At 30.5% G+C, this 23518-nt stretch overlaps 1 protein-coding gene across 1 annotated transcript in view; it reads right to left on the reverse strand.

The window, feature by feature from the left end:
* Nucleotides 1–22814, reverse strand: part of vri (nuclear factor interleukin-3-regulated vrille) — a 49921-nt gene extending 27107 nt beyond the window's left edge. The window contains exon 1 of the mRNA XM_085953737.1: nucleotides 21954–22814. Coding sequence (XP_085809863.1) covers nucleotides 21954–22001 — 48 coding nt within the window. The 5' untranslated portion in view covers nucleotides 22002–22814. The remainder of the gene's footprint in view (nucleotides 1–21953) is intronic.
* Between the last annotated feature and the right edge of the window lie 704 nt (nucleotides 22815–23518).

The raw sequence follows: 23518 nt of genomic DNA on the forward strand, positions 1-23518 counted from the left end.
AACTTACATTTTTATTTTTACAAAGTTACAGAAGAACATCAGTATAATAATATGATAAGTTTACATACTTCTTAAGATGAAATAAGCAAAGGAAGAATACAATATTTAAACATGGACAATATTTCCTATATTTCAACGCATTTGTGTGAGGAACTTAGACCCTTCAGAATATCATTAGGCTTGACAAATAGATTGTATTGAGTAAAAAAACTTTTATAGAATTTTTGGCACTTATGCCCTATAGACTTTCAACCCTTCAATTCGTAATATAAACATGATACATATTCCGCAAAACAAAGTGCTGAAAGTTCATAAAAATCAAGCGGTTGAAAAATCTTAAAATTGCGTTTTTAGTGTCATTTTTTACATACCTACTATGATATATTTATTCGCATATATTTATTTAGGTAGGTTGTTATTACAATGAAGAAAGTGGTTAGCTTTTTCAATTGTCCAAACACTTCAAAATCGAAACAAAAATTTGAATTCGTATTCTTTGCCATGGATTGCATGCCCGATTGTAGATAGCAGATTACCAACAATTTTAAAAGTAGTTTTAGAGTCCATGCATTGGCGACATCTGTCGGCATGGAGTCAACAACTTCTGTTGCGAAATGGTTTGGTAAGGTAGATTTTTGAGGTTAGCTTTGGTGCAATACGGTTCTCAGTGTGTCAGTGAAGTTAGTTAATAATAAGCAATAAGTAGATCGCGTTTGTATAGGCTCACGAACGCTTCCCAAACTATGGCAGCTAATGCGGCAATGTACCTTGACCGTGAAAAGTCTATTTTGAACTTCTATGCCACACTTTTTTTCAGATATCTTTTAGATTTAGAGGATAGGGTAGGTACTTTAGGAGGTCTTCATCTAATACCATGGTCTTTTTACTGGTCTTTTGGTCTACATTCAGTAACTGGAATTGCTTATTTCTATGAAATCTAAAGTAATACAAAGTATGCTTTACGTGGCAAATAACACTAATCTATTGAATATTTTTGTGAAAATGTACATTTTATTTTTCCCTCATGAAATGTTTTAAAGTATTAAAACAATATTTATATAAGGACAATTGAACGAGCAGATAAATTCACAGTACTGTTTAAAATAAACCATTTCACACTCACTGTGATATTGTAGACAATTAGTAATCGTACTGATACAATATAATAATTATGGATTGATAACTTTGCTTTACCACGAAAAACGTTTAAAGCGAAATTAAATCGTAAAAACTAAACTAAAATTGGTAACAAAAAGAATAAATGGGATTAAAATGTATTATCAGCGGTTAATTTATCCGCACGATCGAATTTCCGTACCTTAATCGTTTTAAAAAAGAACTTCTGTAGTTACTTTTTTTGTTCTTTTTTTGAACATGTCCGATCCTAATAAGATCATAATAATAATATGGTCCTACACAGAGTGGAGGTTTGTATTAACATTTGTTTTTACGAGAAATGGATTTTAACCATTTGCCCAACTCATTAGTTCCATAGTGAATATTATACATCTCAAAAATGTCACGAGCTCTAATAGACTGCGACAAATGGGTATGATAGTCATGATAGAATTTTTCCGTTGTATTATTATGATAAAGTTACGTTTGAAAAGTTTGAGAGGCGTTTGCATGGTTAGCTATTTTAAAAGGATAAATTGATAAAACCTCTGTCCTAATCATTCTTATGTCAGACAATTTTGTGCAATGCGCGCCCAAGTTTTGTCATATAACGCCTTGACTCGAAATTCTATAGTTGCACATAGAAAATTGCGTTAGATCAAGTCCTAATGCAAGCGGGAAATATTATTCAAAGCCTTGCGAAAAGATCGTAACCAAAGAATACGTACTTTGTCAATGGCAAATAATATAATATTACAATATAGTATATTATGAGAAATCTTTAAATTTATTTTAATTTCACACAACAAAAATCTTTAGTAAATAAGTTGGCACATAATATATACGTGTTTTCCTATAATCACTCATATATTTTTATGAAGTTTCGGAGGAAACAATTTTTTTCTGTAATATATCTACTAATCATTCGTTTGAATCAAACTAATGGTACGATGTTTATCTGGGTTGTGTTGAATATTACATTGCGGAATTCGGATGTTGTCATTCCAATTTTGAATTTTAATGCATGTTACTTTTTTTTATTTCGTATTATAATTATTAGGCTATTCACTGAATAATTTACACATATCTAATAAATATTATTGCAATATTTGGCGGGGATTAAATAGAATCTTGGGGACACTTGAATAATATTAAGAAAATTATTGAAACAACCGACCAGTGGCATAATGAATGGTCGCGGATTAGCAGACCCTAATGCGGTACGACGAATACGGAGTATTAAAGCTTATCTTCTTGCTGTTTTTTGCGGACATGTTTAATGTTATTTTGCAAAGCATTCAAGATTACCAACATGAAACTTTTGAGCCACCATTGTGTCATGGTTTACAAAATTTACAATCCTAACTCACTCCGCAATAATAAATTGAGAAATGAAAACATTAAAAACGAGAATTATTAACGAAATAATTTTGTTTTCTGTCACAATTTTGATATACGTAGGTATTTAAAAAAATATTACGCATTTTTATTGAAAATTAAAAATTAATGAAAATTTTCCCAACAAAAAATTCTATGCAGTAGGTATCTAATTAAAGACATTTATGTTAATAATATATTTCAGATATGGTAAAACAACCTAAAAAGAGTAGGATAAGCTGGAGATGCAGTAATTACAATTAGATTTATATATTGTAATTAATTACAAAACAAGCATGTTTTTGTAATAAATTTAAGAAAAATTCGTGCATACAAAGAAGTACAAATAAAACAATATTAAATATGATCGCATTATTTTATTATGTTGCAATTCCGCATGCTTGCGTCATTTATTGAGGTTGGGAATATGCCGGTACACGGTCATTCACTTAGTGTACCAACATAACTAAGATCATTAAAATACTAGGTACCTACATGCTGGTGGAATTTGAATTAAATTGATGGCATTTGAATTAAGAAAATTTTACAAATAAACATAGGTAATTTATTTATAGCTTTATAAACCGTAGATAATAGTTTATACCTACTCGATATACCTTTATTGTTTAATCATTTCAATTTTAGGTTACAAAACAATTATCCCAGAAATATCTATTTTAGTGTGTTAAATAATTTTTACAAAATATTACATTTTGACGTCGCCACAATTAATTGTATTGTACAACATTACATATTTTCTCGGTGTGACATATTAGTTTCCCAATTTACGCAGCTTTGTTCGACTGCCGTGTTCCTGCAAACACTGTGAATTTCCTAATGACCGATTGGTGCATTTCATTTTGGAAATCTCAATTAAGCAATATGATTGGTTAATTGACACTGATTGACTCGAATCGATAGTCCATTTCAAAATAGCACAGCGCTGTGTTACGAATTCATGCAACACCTTTGATTTTTATCAGAGTAAACAGTATTTCACATTATTTTTATTATGCTTGAGGTAATCACGGTCTTTCTGCAACATTTTGACAGGAGCACTCATACGTTTTTCAAGAGAAATGTCAAATTAATATAATTTACATAATATCAACCTAATGTCAATGACATTATTCGCCTTGGGCCTAAATCTTTCAAAAGTAGAATGTGTTCGTATATTTTTTAAAAGAATTCGAATTTTGAATATTTCGAAAATCGGCCCATATTTTAGTTTTAATATCATGATTATTCAATGGAGTTATATTAAAATGGTAATAAATAATTGCATACTTGATTTGCAATAATAACTTAAAATATATTAATAGGAAGTAGAGTATATCTAATGCAACTTTGACTTCATGCAATAATAATTATTGCAAAGTGCAAGCGATATTTCCACACAGAAGTTTCTTTCCTATGTGTATGTACATTTTATTTCCGATATAGAGCACGCCAAAAGTCCAGCACAATTTAATTATGATCCGATAAAAATATTAGGACCTTTTTTTAGTTGACCATCGATCTTTTATGTTTCCTCTACACTGTGACAGTATTTTACCAATTGTCATAAATTTTGGACGATCATTATGATGACTGAACGTTACTACAAATAGCAGGGAGTCACAGGTTTGATGATCAGCGCAGGAACGATTTGGACACGGGGACCTCGTGCGGAGTAATACGAGTGGACATCGCATGTTCGTTAATAAGCCCTCCCCTGTCTTATTGAAGTGCGTGTGATACCGGCAAATTAACCCATGTCCAAACCCTCCCTGCATATAACATAAAACCTGGTACGCACAGAGTCTAAAAACAGTAATAAAAACGGAATTAATGTGCATACACTCTCTTATGATAATGTACCTATGACCATACCAATTTTGTATGATTCGAGAAAATTTGATTTTAATAATTCGAATTAATTGAAAATCGAAGGTGAAGTGGACATAGTATGTATTTGAACGGTACAATATTTTGTGAAATATGTATGTACACTATTTGGACGTATAATATGTAATATACTTATTATATAGTTAGGTACTAGCGGGTGTTTTGTGCATGATAAAATGACTCAATTTCGGTAAAAATCGGCCACATAAAATAGAATAATATGTACGTTAGCCCATCGATACTATCTCCAATTTATATTAACCCCAGCAATCCCGGAGCAGGGAAAAATACTCGCAATTCAACGCTATTAAAAAAAAGTTTACTTTTGGATAATCTTATCTCACCATTGCACAGTAGCGCACGCAATGCATCGCGGGCTGTCGAAACATTTTCTACAACAGTAAACGCCGGTTACAAACTTCTCGTATCGGTTACTTATTATTACTTCAGCCATCCGAAGGCCGACCGGTTGCCGTTCACAGCCGTTCAAACGGTTGGTACACGTGAACGTCAAAGCGTTTGGGAAATTGCTAGGATTGCGGAACAACGCGCGCCGGTAATAGGCTAACAGATACCTATTTACCTAGAAGTATACAAACTGCTCATAGGGCTCGAGTTTAAATCAGTTAATATTAAATCAATAATCAGTAAATATAATAAAATAACACATGTAGTTTATACACGGGTAATTCAATTATTAGTCAATATTTTGTAAAACAGCGCATAAATTATTATAAACTGACCCTTGATTTCGAAATGTATACTGCATTTTGTTGATAATTTGATTACACCTCCACAAAATAATGTTAACATAAAATGATACTTCGCAAGTGGCAGTATTTTATTAGGCATGCAATAAGCATTAAAATGATATATTTTTGATGCAATAAACAGTGGCATTTCTTAGGTACCAGGACAAACAATACTCCACCATTACGTAAAAAAATATAATAATTATATTGCCAAGATTATTGATTTTTACAGATGGTAAAAATAAGCATATTTTTTAAATTTTGATAATTTCTGACAAAACGATCATCTCTACCTCTTACATCGAAAACCGTTATTAGTTTTGTAACGTTTAAAATGTGTAAAATTTTGATCAAGCACATAAGCGTCATAAAATCATAAAAGTCTTAAAAAATATATTATCAAAAGGATGTACGTGTATACAATCAAGAATGGTACATTCTAAAATCTTGTGTATCATTCATACATTATGTATAGTATAATTTCGTCATTACCTACATATTTGTTCAGTACCTAACTACCCTACCAAAAAAGGTTGAACGTTTGTCACGGAATAAAGCTTGCTGATACACTTTTTGGGAGCTTTCTCGGGGTTACAGTTATTTTTTATACTGTAACTAAAAATGCTACCTTATCAAGTAGGTACCTACCTAAGTAATTATAATGTAGTAGATAATACCTACATTAATACTTATTACTATTATTACAGTAGTAACCAACTTGTTATATATAGTAGATAAAGTTATTATTACTTTTAAAAAAATTAGCACTACCAAAGTGATCTTTATTGTCATAAGTACTCTATTTTGCGTTTATTTATACAAATCGGCCGTTGAGCGAATTCTTAGTTCATTATTGAATTACCACCTATCGGAAACAATTATTATTGCATTACTAAACAATAAATAATTTGTAACGTTTGTTATTAAATTTATTGCCCGGAATGTTACAAAACGTTTCGTCACACAAAAGCTGCAGTGTAACAAACTGACGTCGGCCGCTCGTTCTGGGGCAAAGGTGTTACGTCACACTATATTAAATTTAACTTACAGATAGACAACTTACCAACTAACTGACAGCAGCGCATCCATCGGAAGTGGGCTGAAATTCCGTTGGATTTTTCGACCAAATGTTTTTGAATATTTTTAGACATTTACCTACATGTGTTTTATTTAATATTAGTAATATGGCAACCTAACCTGACTCGTTTACCGCATTTATTCCGGTAGATAACCGAGGTTGAGTCGAGTTCATTTATTTTTATACTTCTTGGAACAGAATAATTATCTTCATATTACGATTTCTCCATCTTTTATCGTGTCTTCAATGATAGCAGGGCTCCCAAAGTTGGTAAAGGGAATATCATTATCAATTTATGACAATTATATTGCCACGAAAAATGTGATCTTTAGTATATCATTCTATACGTATGCAATGAAACTATACATGAGAAAATAGCGACATTAGTAACCAACGTCGTACTTTGGATAACTAAGAAATACGCAATTATTATTATATAATATACAACTGGAAATATTAAATTTATTCTAAAACTTAGGTACTATTTACTATCTACTTTAGGTCAACGACTAAAATTTTGAAATTTTAAAATGTGTAGTTTTTGAAAAATATTTTAAAGATGTTCGTCCTTTCTGTCTGCTTCTTTTAAGTCTTCCCCACTGCCACTATCCAACAATGTGATATGTTATGTCATGTCCACATTAGCAACAAGTTGCTGGCAACCCCATTAAATTTCACGATAATTATCATAATTTATATGACCATAATTTATTTTAATCGAAATTTAATGAGGTTGCCAGAAACTTGTTGCCAATGTGGATACCGCTTTATGTTCAACATTTCCTTTGATGTACGCGCGCACACATCTAAAAAAATGTTCACATAAATGTTTCCAACTTGCGCACATAGAAATTTTATAGAAAGTAGCATACGATTCCAGATTTTTTGGGTGTCTAAATTAATATAAGTACTAAACAATGAGCAACATTTGGTTACAAAAAAATGCACAATTTTCACAGATAATTTTCCAACAGGACGAATGTCATTCATAACAAGACTATTTCCTTGTCTTTATCTCGCGACACAATAATGTGACGATTCCAGATTTTTTGGGTGCCTAAATATACTAAACAATGAGCAACATTTGGTTACAAAAAAATGCACAATTTTCACAGATAATTTTCCAACAGGACGAATGTCATTCATAACAAGACTATTTCCTTGTCTTTATCTCGCGACACAATAATGTGACGAGTTCATTTATCTACACAAAAAAATTTGAATATATTATTTTGTTTCGATGAGTTAATGATCCGCACACATAATTGAAAAATTAGAGGGAACGTTGATTATGTTATAAATTTAGTGAATTTTCCTTTCAATGAGAGATTTCAATTATTGTGATGTCACAGCGCATCGGTGATGGGTGTGCGTCTCCGCTATATAATATTTTATTATAATAAATAATTATTTCTTCAAAATACCAGTACCTACCGGAATAAGTGAAATATTATCTTTAGTGTGTCATACAGGCAGCGCCGTGGGCGGAAAACGGTGCTTCGTACGAATTACGCTGCCGAATATAATAAAAATAATAATGATCACGAAAAAAATATGTCCGACATTCACCTCAATACTTCTCGGATTACCGTTCCTTATTAACTGTTTATATTTTTGGGCGGTTCTTTTCTCTCGTTCTCTCTCCTCGCCAGTTATCGTTATTATGACGAGCCAATAAGAGATGCTGACACGTGCGACGGTTAATTTCATAGTACCGGTATAGCCCGTTCAGTATTCTGTTGTCGAAACGCGCTTATCGCTAATCCGTGTTACTACGAGTCAATTATTATCAATATGTATGTACTCACAATATGTGTAGAGGCGGTAGTAAAAAGTACCCATGGACCACCTACGTCCTACACGATTATTAATTATATCGCTATATGGGCAACAGGATTGATTTTATAGTACCTTTACCATATCACACACGTGAGGACTACTGTATCATGATGATACTATCATCTAACTAAAACCTAGGATACTAATCGTTGAACTAGGAGAGTGTAGACAAGCGCAAAGTAATTAATGCATTCAAAACATTTACCAATGAAATCGACATATAAAATAATTTTATTTTAGATAATAGGTACATGTATTTTATCATTATTTGAAATTTATAATTCAATTTGACATGCTCGCCTACAACAACGTTCGATTGACTATGCTAAACCCTATGGATACAGGACAAAAAATATGTAGCATTCTTTAAATCGTGTGCTATTATTTATTAATTTTCTTCGCGGTTGTAGGTATAATATTAGTTATTTTTAAGATGTGTATGTCTTCGCTTGACGTATTGTTATAAAATATTTGTATGTGCTTTCTACGGGCATAGTATTTATTCAAATATAATCTAACAATTTTATTTGACACTTGTTTATGGTCAAATTCTTTTACAATATCTAGATAATATATTATGCAATAGTGTTGTGAGTCGCACGAAATCTTATCAGTTATCGTTCATTTTACATGTTACCTAACAATACGAAGGTTGCGTCTGTTGTTATGAATAAATAACAGAAAATCGATGTCTAGTGATAACAAATGGGTATATTTTTAAAAAATAGAATACGATTGCTCAATACGCGACGTGGAAACATGGTGATGAAGTAGGTATTTGCACACCTATATTGTGACATGACATAACCTGAATTATATACATGTACCTACTTAATATAATGCAGATTTCTTAGAATAAATTCTTTTTATTGATATTACATTATTATGAATTAAACTGATAAGAAGATAAATAAGCCGTAATCAATTATTGAACAATAGCATTTATTTGGAATTGACATGACGTATAATTTGTTGCAAACTCAATCAACTGAATAGATTATATTTTTTTCCTCGATCTATCGTCTAAATATTATGGTCCCGTCACAAATATTATCCCGATTGACCGTTTTTATTGAATATTTTTCATTTCGCTTTTACTTTAATTGTTTATGATACATACAGACATTTCAACAGTCGTGTCGCTTTGTTTGCACAAGTCGGTCGGCGTTCAGGCTTACCTCGGATCTCGTATCACGAATTTTTATAAGTCTCAATTTATTAAAATGCCCCCCATGAAGAAAACTAGAACTCTAGCTGAGAAACTGAAAATAATTCAAGACATCGAAAAAAATCCAGAAGAAAAACAAGTTTTTAAAAAATATATCGCATTTATCGTTTTTTAGGCTCCCTTGAAAACCGTAGAATCGGGGTTTCACTGTGTTTAAAATGGTTATTTTATAAAATAGTTTGTGAAAATGAGGTTAATTTTACCACATGCAACGTGATACATCTTGATAATAATTACAAACTTCATTTAAATTTTAAGCGATGATTTTCCTGGTAGAAGAACATCCTGGCTAAAAAAAGAAGAGTGGCAGATAGGAGAAATATTGCCAAAATCATCGCAGACATCTTTCGGTAATGGATTTGAAACAAAACGGAGAATCAATATTATAACAATAACATGTTCCTAGATTTCCATTTAAAATTATCAAACACGGCCATTACTGTTGTAATCAACAGCATTCCATTGAGCAAAATAAACAAAGAAAACATGAACTTACCATAAAATAATGAACATCATGTAATATAAAAATTATATTATAAAAAAGTGAACATACCTATTATCAGCATCTTATAAATACCGTTTGGATGCTAAGCAATGCTGTAATATTTGAAATATAAAAAAAATGTAAGACGTCATCTTTTAAATCGTGGATGATCTCAATTTTTAATCGATATCTTTTAACGGTTACAACGTAAAAAAAAGAGTAATGAATTCACGGTGTGTCTATGATCTAACTAACAGCTTGATTTTTTTTATTCTCTATGATTTTACTGTTCTTGACTTACTGATCTGCCTCGCGCGAAATAAATAGTTACCAAGAGAATGATACATTTTTTTTCTCTTCTACTAAAACGATACGGTAAAAACTGGAAGTCTTTACAAGTTAGAAGTTAGACTAGTTAAATATTGTGTTATATTTTTTTGGTTACTTACGACATTATCAAAACCCAATCAATGTTTAAAAAAGGTATAAGCAATTAATAAATTAATTTAAGCATTGAATGTACTTTTACGTCTTGTCTTCGTGTAACAGTTTCAGTGGTTAAATCACAGAACCAAATAGTACATAAGGTATGTGAAATTGTTTTACCATATTTATATTATGTTAGTAGAACTGTGTTATTAAATTTTGTCACGGAAGATAAAAATTATAATATTATTTCGTAATAAATAATAACATTAAGATAACGAAAAAAAAATCATTAATCCGAAATCAAAGAAATGTGTCAGATTTATTAGCAAGATAATTTAAGTGGGTACCTATAAACTGATGTTACATATTTAATATTATTTTAATTTAAGTATTTCACTAAATATTAAATTTATCCATTACATACCAAGGGTGGAGTATAATGTTAAAGCCAGTGATTTACCATATAGGATATTTTCGTTAAATTCGCATTGATTCGGAGCCATTCATTGGTCGGTGTATAGACTGTACTGGTATTTAAATGATATTCAGCCAATTAGGTTTCGACTGATTAGTATGGAGTGGTTTATCAACCAATAAGATTTTATACCGGGTTTGCCCAAACTAAATGTGGGCAATGTACGATTTTCATTTTTTAATAACGTCTCCATGAGCGCAGCGAAAAAGTTAAACCTCATTGGTTAAAACGTTAACATAATAAACACCATTTATTTAAACCAGGGGACAGATAAGAATCGAGATGCTGGATTGAAATCCCCCCTGTCAATAATAATATAATTTAAGACAATGTTTACACTAGGAAGATGAAGTACAGTTATCAATATTAATCATTTATTATATAAATTATCGTTGGCTAGCAGCGTTAATAGACAATTTAGAATACAATCTTACTATGGAGGTCAAAATAACTAGGATTGTATGTTACGTTATGGCAGCGGTAGAGAACTAACGGTTGTTGCAACATCATAAATTCTTGCGTAACTGATTCGCTTGTAGGTTAATTATTATTTCTACCATAAGATTCATAAGCTAAAGTCACGATCATATTATTATTAGTTATTCAATTATTCACAATTAAATTCACGGTTATGAAATATATTATTATATTCAAAAAAATGTGTATTCGCAGATAAATCATATTATATTATCACCTTAGTGGTAATAATACATTAATAAATATATCCATTTCTAAGTTTTTTTTCAGACACTTAGGTGTATCAATTAATACTTATACAATCGTTTTCCACCAGTAACATAATGCTGTCATTATTTTTAATTAATTCACTTCCTTATTGACATAACCTTTTGTGATATTATATGTATGTTCAGAAAAGGGACACATAATTAAATCAGTTGACTTGTTTATGCAATGCAAACTAGTACATAATACTTGCGTTTTAATGGTACAAATTGCTTGTAAGGTCATCCTTTAATGACTCAATAATAATATTCAAAAAGTGCAATTTGCAATATTGTATACGTACATCGTCATTTTACAACGTTTTTATTAGCTCGTATTTATGTTTGTCCGGTGGTTATTTGTCCAGTACAAATCTTGCAATCGATTTTTAACTAACTTCCCGACTAGATAGACATTTGAAACTTTTAGAATATATCATAACACGATGCCAATGCATTCTTTTAATACTTGTAGCCATCTTTAAGAAGAATTGAATTCATTTTCAGTTAATTCTGTTTTGTATGGAAAGTTATTTTAGAAAAATCCGTAAAAAGTAAAAGACTATTATTGGTTGCTAAGGGGGTGGTCCTAGCAACTAAATTATTAATATATACGTGCGTTACTATGGAAATCAAAATGAATTGTCAAAATGACATTTCAGTATTCTATTATTGTTTGTTTGTTTATTTTTTATTTACTTCATATCAAGTACAAGTTTGAGCATATTGAGCATAATAATTCAACAGAAAATTTAAAAACGTTGTTTATAAAAAGTTCTTTTTATCTTGTAATTATTGTATATCATATTGTAAACAAACATTATGTATTGTTAACATGACAATACAATAATGTAATAATATATTACAATGCTTAATCTAATATACAAGACATTTTAGAGAAAATAAAAAAAACAACGCATTTGCTGTGTAATACTAAAATAATGGAAACTGCGTTCGTTAACTTCTGGACGTAGTTGTGAGAATAGACCAGCGATTTCCAAACTAGAGCGCGCCTCCCTCGGGAGGCGCGGACTGTTGCAAAGGGAGGCGCGAAAAGTTTAACACAATAATGTAGTATGTATGTGTTACAGGTTTGCAAGTGTATAGTTCATAAAACGGCAGCTAGTTATAAACTACATAAAAAACAGTCCTGCAAAAGTTAGGTTGCTTGCAAACCTGTATGAAGATAATGTTATGGAGAATAATTTTATTATACCTCATTTCTATACTATTGTGCATGGCCCCACAGATATATTATAATTATATATAGTACAATTAGATCGCAAACCTTCTGTATAAGACGGCACCAGAGAGAAAGATATTAGTATTTTATGAATAAAACGTACCTACCCAAAATTGATATTATTTGTAACCGGAAATAGAGGATAATATTTAATTAAAGATATACAACTATTCACATGTCGTTAACATTGATAAAAAGCAGTCACATATTAGTATGTGTACGTGTTCATGAATATTTTTCGTAATAATTTCGCGGAAGCATTTATTGCTTCTGAGATGTACTCGAATTTTATCTTGATTTCTCAGAATCCCCCATGCATAATACGATGATACAGTGTGTATGTAATATTATGAAAAATGATTCAATCCAGTACAATTATTGTTTGTAATGTAGTTTATTAAAAATCCACGAATCATAGATTTAAATGATCCATCCAGATTCCTTTCATTTGAATCATTCGGATGAATATTAAAACTTTCGAATCTTTTGAACGATTCAAATCTTCATCTTATTTTAGAGAATGGATTCTCTTTTCAGTTTTGAAATTATACGTAGTTTACTCCCCTAAGGTTTTATCGTGTTATTTACAATTTCAGGGAATAGGTGACGCAATTGGCAACCGACCATATTGCTTTGTTATCAATAGCAACGGCAATACGACGTTGCTCAACATTTTTGCATTGTGATGTTATTTTATTATTTACTAATCCTTGGAAGTGACGTAACGAATGGATTTCGTAAACAATTATTATTACGCGGCCGTCTAGATACACAACTGGGCTTCGGCGAAATATAGATTAGTAAATTCGTGTAAAAAAAAAAGACATAAAAATAAATATATATTTTTTGTAACAATTTTATCATTTTTGATAAAGTAAAGAACGTATTGATAATCAATATTCATTCACTCGTATGGTGGTAGGATGTAGATATCAAATCGATAGAAAGTAAACCCCAGTCACAAAACAAATACAAAATAAAATTACATCGTCAAAAATTATGACTGACAAGCTTAAAAATGGATCGTCGAAGAAAATCCTCCACTTTCTCCTTACTCTAACTAAACTCTTACTTTTAAAGGAGACTGATTTAATTCCCATGTATACATAATAAACGCGGATCGGGTGTGTCCATAACATAATATGCGGTTTAGGCTTGCCGAAAACGCAGTGTTCGACATATGAAATGTAGAAATGCAGTATACCTGCGCGGGACATAGAAGGTGAGACACAACCACCAGTCGGCGTAATGGGCAAACAACTTTAGTCCAACGGTGTATTTGCGGAAAAATTGGGCGTCTATGACCTCCGCCATACAATCACAATATTATATAATAAATATTGAATAATATCAGAGCATGTACACCTATTAATGAGCGAGTCATTTTCGGATTGCAACTAACGAATCAGTACAACATAAGAAATTTAGAAATGCGGTATGCCTGCGCGGGGCAGGTGAGACGCAACCACCAGTCGTCGTAATGGGCAGACAACTTTAGTCATACGGTATATTTTCGGAATAGTTGGACGACTATGACCTCTGCCATACAATCACAATATTATATGGCAAATATTTAATAATAAGAGTATAGCGTATACCTATATATGAATGAGTCATTTTCGGATTGCAACTTTCGAATCAGTACACCCCAGTTGATTGATGGAATAATCGGTAATGCAAGAAAAAATTGAATCGATACAGTGTTTTGTAATAATGGTATTTGATTTTCATTTTCAAGTCAACAATGAGATATGTGTTTCGCAACTTGCAATAAATTAAAAATTAGGCTAAACGTTGCCAGTAAATTGAAAAATTTCTCAACTAATTACATGTCCTAAACACACTATTATTTGTTGCTTTGACGTTATTTGTATTAATCTATTTTTTAGAAAATTTTGTATTGATTACTTTACTGAGTTGCTATTTTGTTATATCTATGCCGATTATAGTATATACGTATAAAAATTACAGTATTTCTGCAAAAACTATAAGTGCACGGTTTATTATGCGTATTAAATCCATCAGAATTATAATGGTTAACTCAAAACATTGAAATTTTTAGTTATTTACATAGGCACATCAATACGTATCCTTATTGCAATGCAGATTCATCAATCAATATATTATTCACCTGTTTACGAAATAATGAGATTTATGAGCAGACAGACGATGTCTGTGAACAGAATCGTTTATTCTTCAGATGCTGGCGGGAGATGAACAATTAATACCTATGCGTTCATTCAATAATTGTAATATAATATAATATATACGTATACATTATACATATATGTATAGATACAATGCTTATTATTACTGAGCTTATAGTACATACTATTAAGTTTGATATAAAGTACTTATGTTGACATATTACGAGGATATTATATTATAATATGTTATACTTAATTTATTATAATCGACTTTTTATTGAATTAAATTATCGCCCATATTATATGCTACGCTTTTGTTTTAACTAATCAAATCTAAATAATTTTGAATGTGACACATAAAAATGCTGTAACGTCAAAGAACTTTCCAAATTTTTTTTTTGCATAAATTTATTTGGTATTACATAACGATTCGAGTATGATGTAATAATGGAACCTTGAATCGAATATTGTGTTTATATTATGTTGGTACTAACATAATATTTAAAATATAAATTTCCTGTTTTACTTTATATAACAACCGGTATACATAGAACCGTCGTGATGTAATATTTTAATGTTTTAAACCATTTCACTGCCACCGTTGTTATAATTGTTTTTTTCAATGCCAATGTTAAATCGAAATTAATATAATAAGAATATTTTTAACGTCTGTCAAAATTGGAATATACGTCGTAGAATTATTTTTATTGAAGTGGTGAAAACATACAAATGTATGTAGGTCGATAGTAGCAAAATAAAAACAAAACAACACTTTTCTTTTGTGGTGATGGCGCTATTAAGTATATATATTATAAGCATCGTAGTAATAATTATTAAATACGTTTGTAATGTGCGTTTCAAAAAAAATCAGCTGATTATTAGGGCACCACCTACCAACATTTTTTTAAACGTAGCTATTTCATACGATTTAATACTGTTGCAATATAACAAAATACAAAGCTTTCAATGTATTTGAAAGCTTTCCTTAGTGATAATTAGATTTTAAGGATTTAATTTATTACATTTGCAGTTTAATTAGATACTCTGATTAATTTAATTATTTATTAATTTTATCACCGTTGACATCTGTCGGTGGAACTTTGCAATAGAGCGGAAAATGTCGTGTGAAAATTTATGAATATCTCTTGAACCTTGACGCGTGCTATTTCCGGACGACTGGGTACTACTTCCGCGTGTTAGTACCTACTTACTATACACGCATTACATATTTATATTAAAATAATTATATAAATAATTGATATTATCTTCGTAATAATTGCTTTTGATTAATTATCACGAGGTCTTTTGTAAGAGATAACGCATAATTTAGCGGAGACCCAAACCTAATAATTAATTTTGGTAAACACTATGATAACGATAATAAATTCTAAATATATATTAATTTGTGACATTGAAAATGGGATTTCCTGATCTTGCCGTGTTACTGGAGCAGTAGAAGTCCATGGCCATGTCATCCTGATTCGACTGACCTTTATGAGATGATTTACTAGTGTCAATATAAAAATAATCTTAATTATATTAAAAAATCATGTTATCTTAGCATAATCAGTGCATGGTAGTCGAAAGGCAGTTACAAACAATGCGTAGAAGCTAGGGGAAGTTCGCAGGTTTTCAGTGGTTGATGCCATGCTATGTATCGATACGTGCAAAGTGACTCATTAAATGTATGGAACTAGGTACCTAAAAACTGTCGTACTCCTAGTCTTCAATGCATAACCGTCTTCATAGTTAAATAACTACCTCATTGGGTATTAGGAGAAATGTTATGTGTAAGTACGGTAGTATTCGTAAGTTCTTCACATGCAAAACTTTTTCGTTTATTCGAAATTTAAATATATTCAAATTAGTTCGAAATAAAATTCGAATGTGTATCATAGTTCTTACATGCAGTTGTTCGAAATTCAAATAAATTAATCTATTCGACATTCGAGTCCAATGTCGCGTCATAGATTCGGTGACGTTTCGCGCGTCTCTAGAACAGATCAGCGCATCCGATTCATTCTCGCATTACGTCATTGGTAGAGTTCCAAAAAACGCTTTGGAAAATAATATTGCCGTGTAGTTAAGTCATTCGTCCCGATTGACCCTAAAATAAAATGGCGCGTGGGTGAGAGGATAGCAAAGTATACGAGCGCAACGAACTGCAATGTTAATTAAGTTATCAAGCTGTCTGCCGAAAATAGTCGAGCGCATTGATGTACTTTTTTATGCAAAATAATTTTAATAAAGAGAAACCCTTAATAATATGGTTTTAGTGTTTATAAAATATAGGGCGTGTACAAAGTGACTGTTGTTACTAAAATAATTGTAATATTAAAGGCGATTACAACATCGTAGTGATATAAACGCAATAGTAAAGTCAATATTATTACAAGATCATAAGAACTACTAGGTACGTCACTACTTATTATCCGATACGATACGAAACGTAGTAGACTTGTAAACAAGGGAAAAACAACACATTATTTTTCCATTATTATTATTTTTAATTAAATCAATACCTGCATGAAAAACTAATCTTACCAAAGACGTTGATTAATTTATAGTAAGTATTGTTAAATTGGAATAGGTTTCGAGGAAAAAAATACAATATTCTCTTATTGTTGATTGCAATTTTACGTGATTGTTTAATCTAAATATTATAACACGTGTTTTCATCTCAATACGACCCTGGAAAATAAATGACAGACCGCAAAAATATGATGTATGCTATAAGTAAAACAGCAATACTTACAAAATTACTTGCAGTTAATCTAACCATTAGCATAACAACCTGTTTTCAATTTTACTTTCATGTGTAAAAAAGCTATATCTACATATAACGTTTTTATTCTACAGTTTATAATAATATTATACCTATAGATAAATAATAAAGTTAATGAAGCATTCATTGTGTGTGGTTCAGACTGTTTAAACCGTGAAATAAATACATTTGTTGAATTAGTAGGTAAGTTATACATTGTAAAATGTTTTGTAAGATACAGGTTTTTAAGTTTGTTGCGCAACAAAGTCATTGACCTAATAAATGCAAACGAAGCACGGTGAAATGCATAAATAAATCGAGATATTTTGTTTACTTAATATTATTTCTCAGATTCAGAAATCAGTTTTGATACCCCGTGCAAGCACTCGCTGATAAAGTGATAACTAGAGATGGAACCTCGGTAACCTTTCGCATAATAGCATTATTATTATATTGATGTATTGCAACATAATAATTAGGTAGAAAACATTATGAATTATGTTATAATAATATTTAATAAATGTAATAAACAATAATCATCAGAAATCTTACAGGGTTGATGACATTATGCACATTTTAGAAATCCCAGTTCATAGAACTTTTGATAATAATAATTTATACTTCTCTATCTGTATTGGTTACTTATCTAATAATCACTATATTATTATTGTATTGAGTTATAAATTAGCGGTACGTTCCAATTTTGCTATCGTATTGAACGCAAACAATCTACGCAATGTATTTTTTATAAGGCAATATCGCATGTGCCAAATCTACATGATTTACACACTGAATATTGTTGCGTTGTACGTGTGCGCAGATCACATGCGTCGAACGCATTCAAAGGGCATGCGACGTTTTGATTAGGTATACTGATATAATTCGATATAAAACCTTATTTCATAGCATAAGTGGCCTATGTAGTATGTAGGAAAACCTAATCACCTAAAATCAAATGAGGGAAGAATAGCAAAATACGTACCTATAATATGTACAATGCTATCCAATTATTATGTGGGAAATCCATACAGATTAAACTATGAAAAGTGCTTGATAAAGGCACCATTTAAAGGTAGCAATTCTAATAAATGTAAGTATTTAAGTAAACAGAGCTTTCGTATATTTAGATAATTAATTGTGGGAGGTAATAAAATAATATATCGAAATATAACATAGTGTACGTGCTAATCGAGTATACAACAATAAAGGCAATTGCGTCATAGTTAGAACTAAACAGGTAGAATCTTGTCCCAAATACTCTGCACGGGGAAAAATAGTTCACATAATAATTACAGGTATAATTTATAGAGATTTGAACTATTTATATAAAAGATGAGGACAAATCGTAAATAAAATAACACGGGAACGTCTTCTAAATCAATATTATGTATCGGGTGTTCTCAGTAATCAAAAGTTATATACCCACGTACTAGGTACGTAGGTATAGGTACGTAGATACTTCATTTGACTGCAGGACATTGCAATTAAAGTATTCGATATTAATTTTGGACAAATAAATGAATTTCTAGACCTAGAGTAAGAAAGACAAATAGAAAATCACATATAAATAATGTAGGAAAGCAGTCTTAAATTTGGAAGTAAAATAATATTAGTGCATGTCGATATTGTGAGTACATATTTATTAAAGTAGCGTAACGTAGTAAAGGAAGGTGATGCATGTTTGCCATAATACTAAAAGACCGCAAAAGTAATCAAGAGCTAGGGAAACAATAGTTATTATAATGAGCTACAGCATCGCTCGGTTATAATTAAAATATTGGGACGTAGAACCACGAGGGGGCAGTTATTCTGTATTATATTAAGAAACTAATAACCATTAATGAGAAATTTTGTAAATTTATCTTTTATGTCATTTATTTCCAAACTAGAATAATGTGAATATTTCTATTAACATAATAATAACCCTTTTTGCAATAAATCCATGAAAAATATTTATTTATATCACTTTACATAGGTAACTAGTGGGTTTTCTATAAATTGATTTTTTATGTGATTTTGGGGCATTTTTAAAATCAAATACCATTAGATATTAAGTATGTGAAATTTCACATAAAATAAACGTTAATATTTTTTGCTAAATTTTGATTGTATGTGGGCCATATCGGTTTGTTATTAGACGCCTCATATCGACCATATCTGATGATGATAGCAAGTAATGTAACAAAGGCTATGGGTTGCTATTTTTCGTTTGGCAGATGATTTCCGAAAATATTTCAAAAACAAACAGAAAATACCTCCGCAAGAATTTTTATGAATTGTTTACCTAGCGAATGAATTCCTTTCCTTATCAGTTATCACTGACTGGTCTTGGAATGTCTCACAACATTATCTTCCAGTAATAATTATTATGTAGGCAGATAGGTACACCTTCTTACCAAATCTTTTAACAAACAAAGTCATATTATTCATGATGACAAATTATGTAAAAATAATAGTTGCCTAAGCACTATCTGCTTTTTATTAACGTGCCGACCAGGCTGGGTTTTATTGTGAAATAGTTTTTTTTTCTTATAATAGATAATAACACACTAATAAAAATTATATTCATCGATTACATTACATTCTGACTATATATTATATATTGCTGTTTTCAATTTGATTTTATGACGAACATTGTGAAATATGGTCTTCAAAGTTTTTGAAACAAGTTAAGATTATATAATAAAACTATATTTTGACCAATTAGATACTTATTAGTATTTTGGTATTATCTACGTACCTATTATCTGAAATAAGATGGTACCTATTAATTAACTATCTTTTTAAATCATTAAACATTCAAATTAGGAACATAATCAGTTAAATTTATTATATTCAAACTCCATCTATTACTGAAATAGGTAACTGTTAAATTATTATTAATATTTTTTTTCAGGTTATCCAAAAATCTTTACTAAGTACCTATATAATTATTATAATATTTATAGTGCTATAGTAAAATAAAAATAAAATATATACTTAAATAAGAATATGTAATGGACATTGGTAAAATATTTTCATACAATTCTTAAATAAATGGCAGAATTTTTACTGTTGACGATATGTGTAGAAAAAAAATATTTTTACGATTACTTAAATGCAAAAAGGAAAGTGCATTGTAATCATTATGATTGGCAAGAATATAATAGTATAATATGTATAATGATTTTACTGTGACCTTTGTTGGCGGGGAAATAAGATTCGATAATATATGCAGCTAATATCTACTATGTACGTAGGTATGTATTGTATTACCTGTATGTTTTACAATATGTGTAATATTAAAATTTTAATGACAATGAGTCAGGCCAACGTTGTTGATTGATAAAATTATACGTGGCTACTTACAGATTAATTAAATTACTAGATAAAGACGCTTCCAAGAACTTAAAGATTAATGAACATTTATTTAAACATTCACGTAAGTTTAGACATTACAAAATAATTTATATAAAAATAAAACTGTAGGAATCAAATACGTTGTGTAAAGCTCTTTTGAGCTATCATAAATATTGTAAATAATTGATTTCCATTGACTTAATTACATTTACATCGTATACAATATGCATATTAAAAAGAGGCAGTTTTATTTCAAACAATAAATATTAAATTAATCTTATGTTGTCTTTTACTGAAGATTTTCGAAATACATACTATTTATTACGTTAAATCTGTATTGATGCATTTTAACAGACAATGAATTAACACAATGGTTTTATGTAAAATTATTATTTTTTCAGGAAAAAAAATATATATAAAGATTGCTATTAACGTATTTAGCATACTTCTATGTCAATGTATCGGTAGTTATGTTCTGCTCTTCAATTTTTCCCTTTCTTTATAATACAATATCGCTTGGTACATACTGAAATATAATATTTTTAGGGAATAAAACATTATATTACACAGGTAGGTACCGAAAATAAAATATATTTAAATCTCCCCATAAATATGATTAATAAAGTTTCGTTTACTTTATAAGTTTATAACAATGTTAACTCATAATTCATTACAAATTTCTATGACCGGCTTTATAGAGGTACAAATCATAATAAGTAATTTACCAGTGATTTTATTGGGCTAGGCATACTTAATCAAATTATAAACGAATTTAAAGATTGATTCATTTAAATACTAGATGATATAATGTCATTACTTAAAGAGAAGTTACATTAACATCAACTACATACAATATTACAAAAATACTGACTATTCATTGTATAATTTAGTGTAGCGTAGAAAATAATGTTATATTGTAAATCGCAGTCAATGGCGCGTACTACTCTAAACTCTACGGTAGTATTTTGACATGTAAAGCGCCCAGTTGTCCTAGGTTATGTCGCATAGTAAGTAATATGAGCTTGATGCTTGGTTATGTCGCATAGTAAGTAATGTATGAGCTTGATGCTTACCTCTGTCGCTGCGGGTGAATAGGCTTCTTCTTCAAAGCCAGTTAACATTCACGATGGGGTGAGGGGGTATGGCGATCATACCGCTACACGCAGACCATGGACGTGAGTCACCGGCGACGACTCTCGACGGGCAAAGGCCGGAGACGGTGACGAATTGTTAAATTCTTGAGTCACTCAAAAATCACCCGATTGTTATCCCAAAAATATCCACAATTATTTTCAAACACTGAATATTCAAAGTAGCTGTTAACACAGTGTCAAAGTCACGATAGAAATATTCTTTTATTGCCGCCGCAATATTTACCAAAATTCACTTTTTGTTTTTGAAATTACAATTTCAAAAATTGTATTTTCTCCACTGCACGTAAGAAAATGTTTCACGAATCTTCTTTTTCCAAAATGTTTTCACAGTTCGTTCATTTACAATCCACAAAAGTTGTAAAAAATTCACAAAATATTCTTCAGATTTCGAAAAAATTCACAAAAATAAAGTATCTATTTATTTTCAAAAAAATAAATATATGTTTATAATCCAGTTTTGGTAAAAGTTTCACTTGAAATCACGACAATTTTCACAAAGCACAAAAATCCACTGAATAATTTTTCAGTATATTATGGTAATCCAAAAATGTCACTTGTAATAAAATCACAGGGTATGTTTTCATAAATTTTCAATAGTTCTCATGAGCGTAGTTGGTTTGTATCCAAAAATGCGTCCGCACTGTTCGGCGTCTGGCGAATGACTGAAAGTTCGCTGGGAAATTATTCGTTGGCGAAATCTCAAAACGTTTTGAATTGCGTATAAAACTGGCGTAGCGCTCTAAAAACACGTCTGCACGTTTTGAAGTTCAAAACGCGACTGTCCAATAATGCGATTCGGTCTGGCGTAGCCGCAATGAAAACGTGTATGGAAACGTTTTCCACTAGGGCGCATATTACATGCTAAGCAGACGATCATTACAGCCTCGAGTTTTCTTCTGCAGCGTAATAACTGATGTATCATTACGCCTTTTGTATTCTTTTTTTAATATGAATTTATAAATATTTTATATATTTCTATTTAAAAGTGTAGGCAAATAATTATTCTATTATACTCAATGTAAGTATTGAACTTAATACTATTATAAATTATTGTAAGATATAAAACACGGCGTTAACCTGAACATGAAACATGAAATTTTTAAATCTTCACTTCTTAAAACTAATGTTAGATTATAATTTCATGGTCAAATTTCAGACAAACTATTTTTATTAGTTCATATTTTAACACACATCGTATATAAAATGGTATACAAATCATAGGCGAAATACTTATTCTTAAAGATGAAATACATTTGCACACTTAGTCAACACAAATCTACTCTTAATTGATTAAACCAAGTTTCTACGCATTATAAGTTTATAGAGAGTATACACAAACTTCTTTGTTCTTGGCTTGTCATGCTCCAGCATCCGAGGGATGAGAGATGGTCAGTCATATCAATGAAGTCCGTGCTTATGTGACTCTTCCTGCTCACATCCATCACCAAGCCCTAACGGCCTAACGGCCTAGCAGGCCTAACATG

This window comes from Rhyacophila brunnea, unplaced genomic scaffold (genome assembly GCF_057557595.1).
Source record: "Rhyacophila brunnea isolate RB1 unplaced genomic scaffold, BYU_Rbru_1.0 scaffold_4, whole genome shotgun sequence".
Lineage (NCBI taxonomy): Eukaryota > Metazoa > Arthropoda > Insecta > Trichoptera > Rhyacophilidae > Rhyacophila > Rhyacophila brunnea.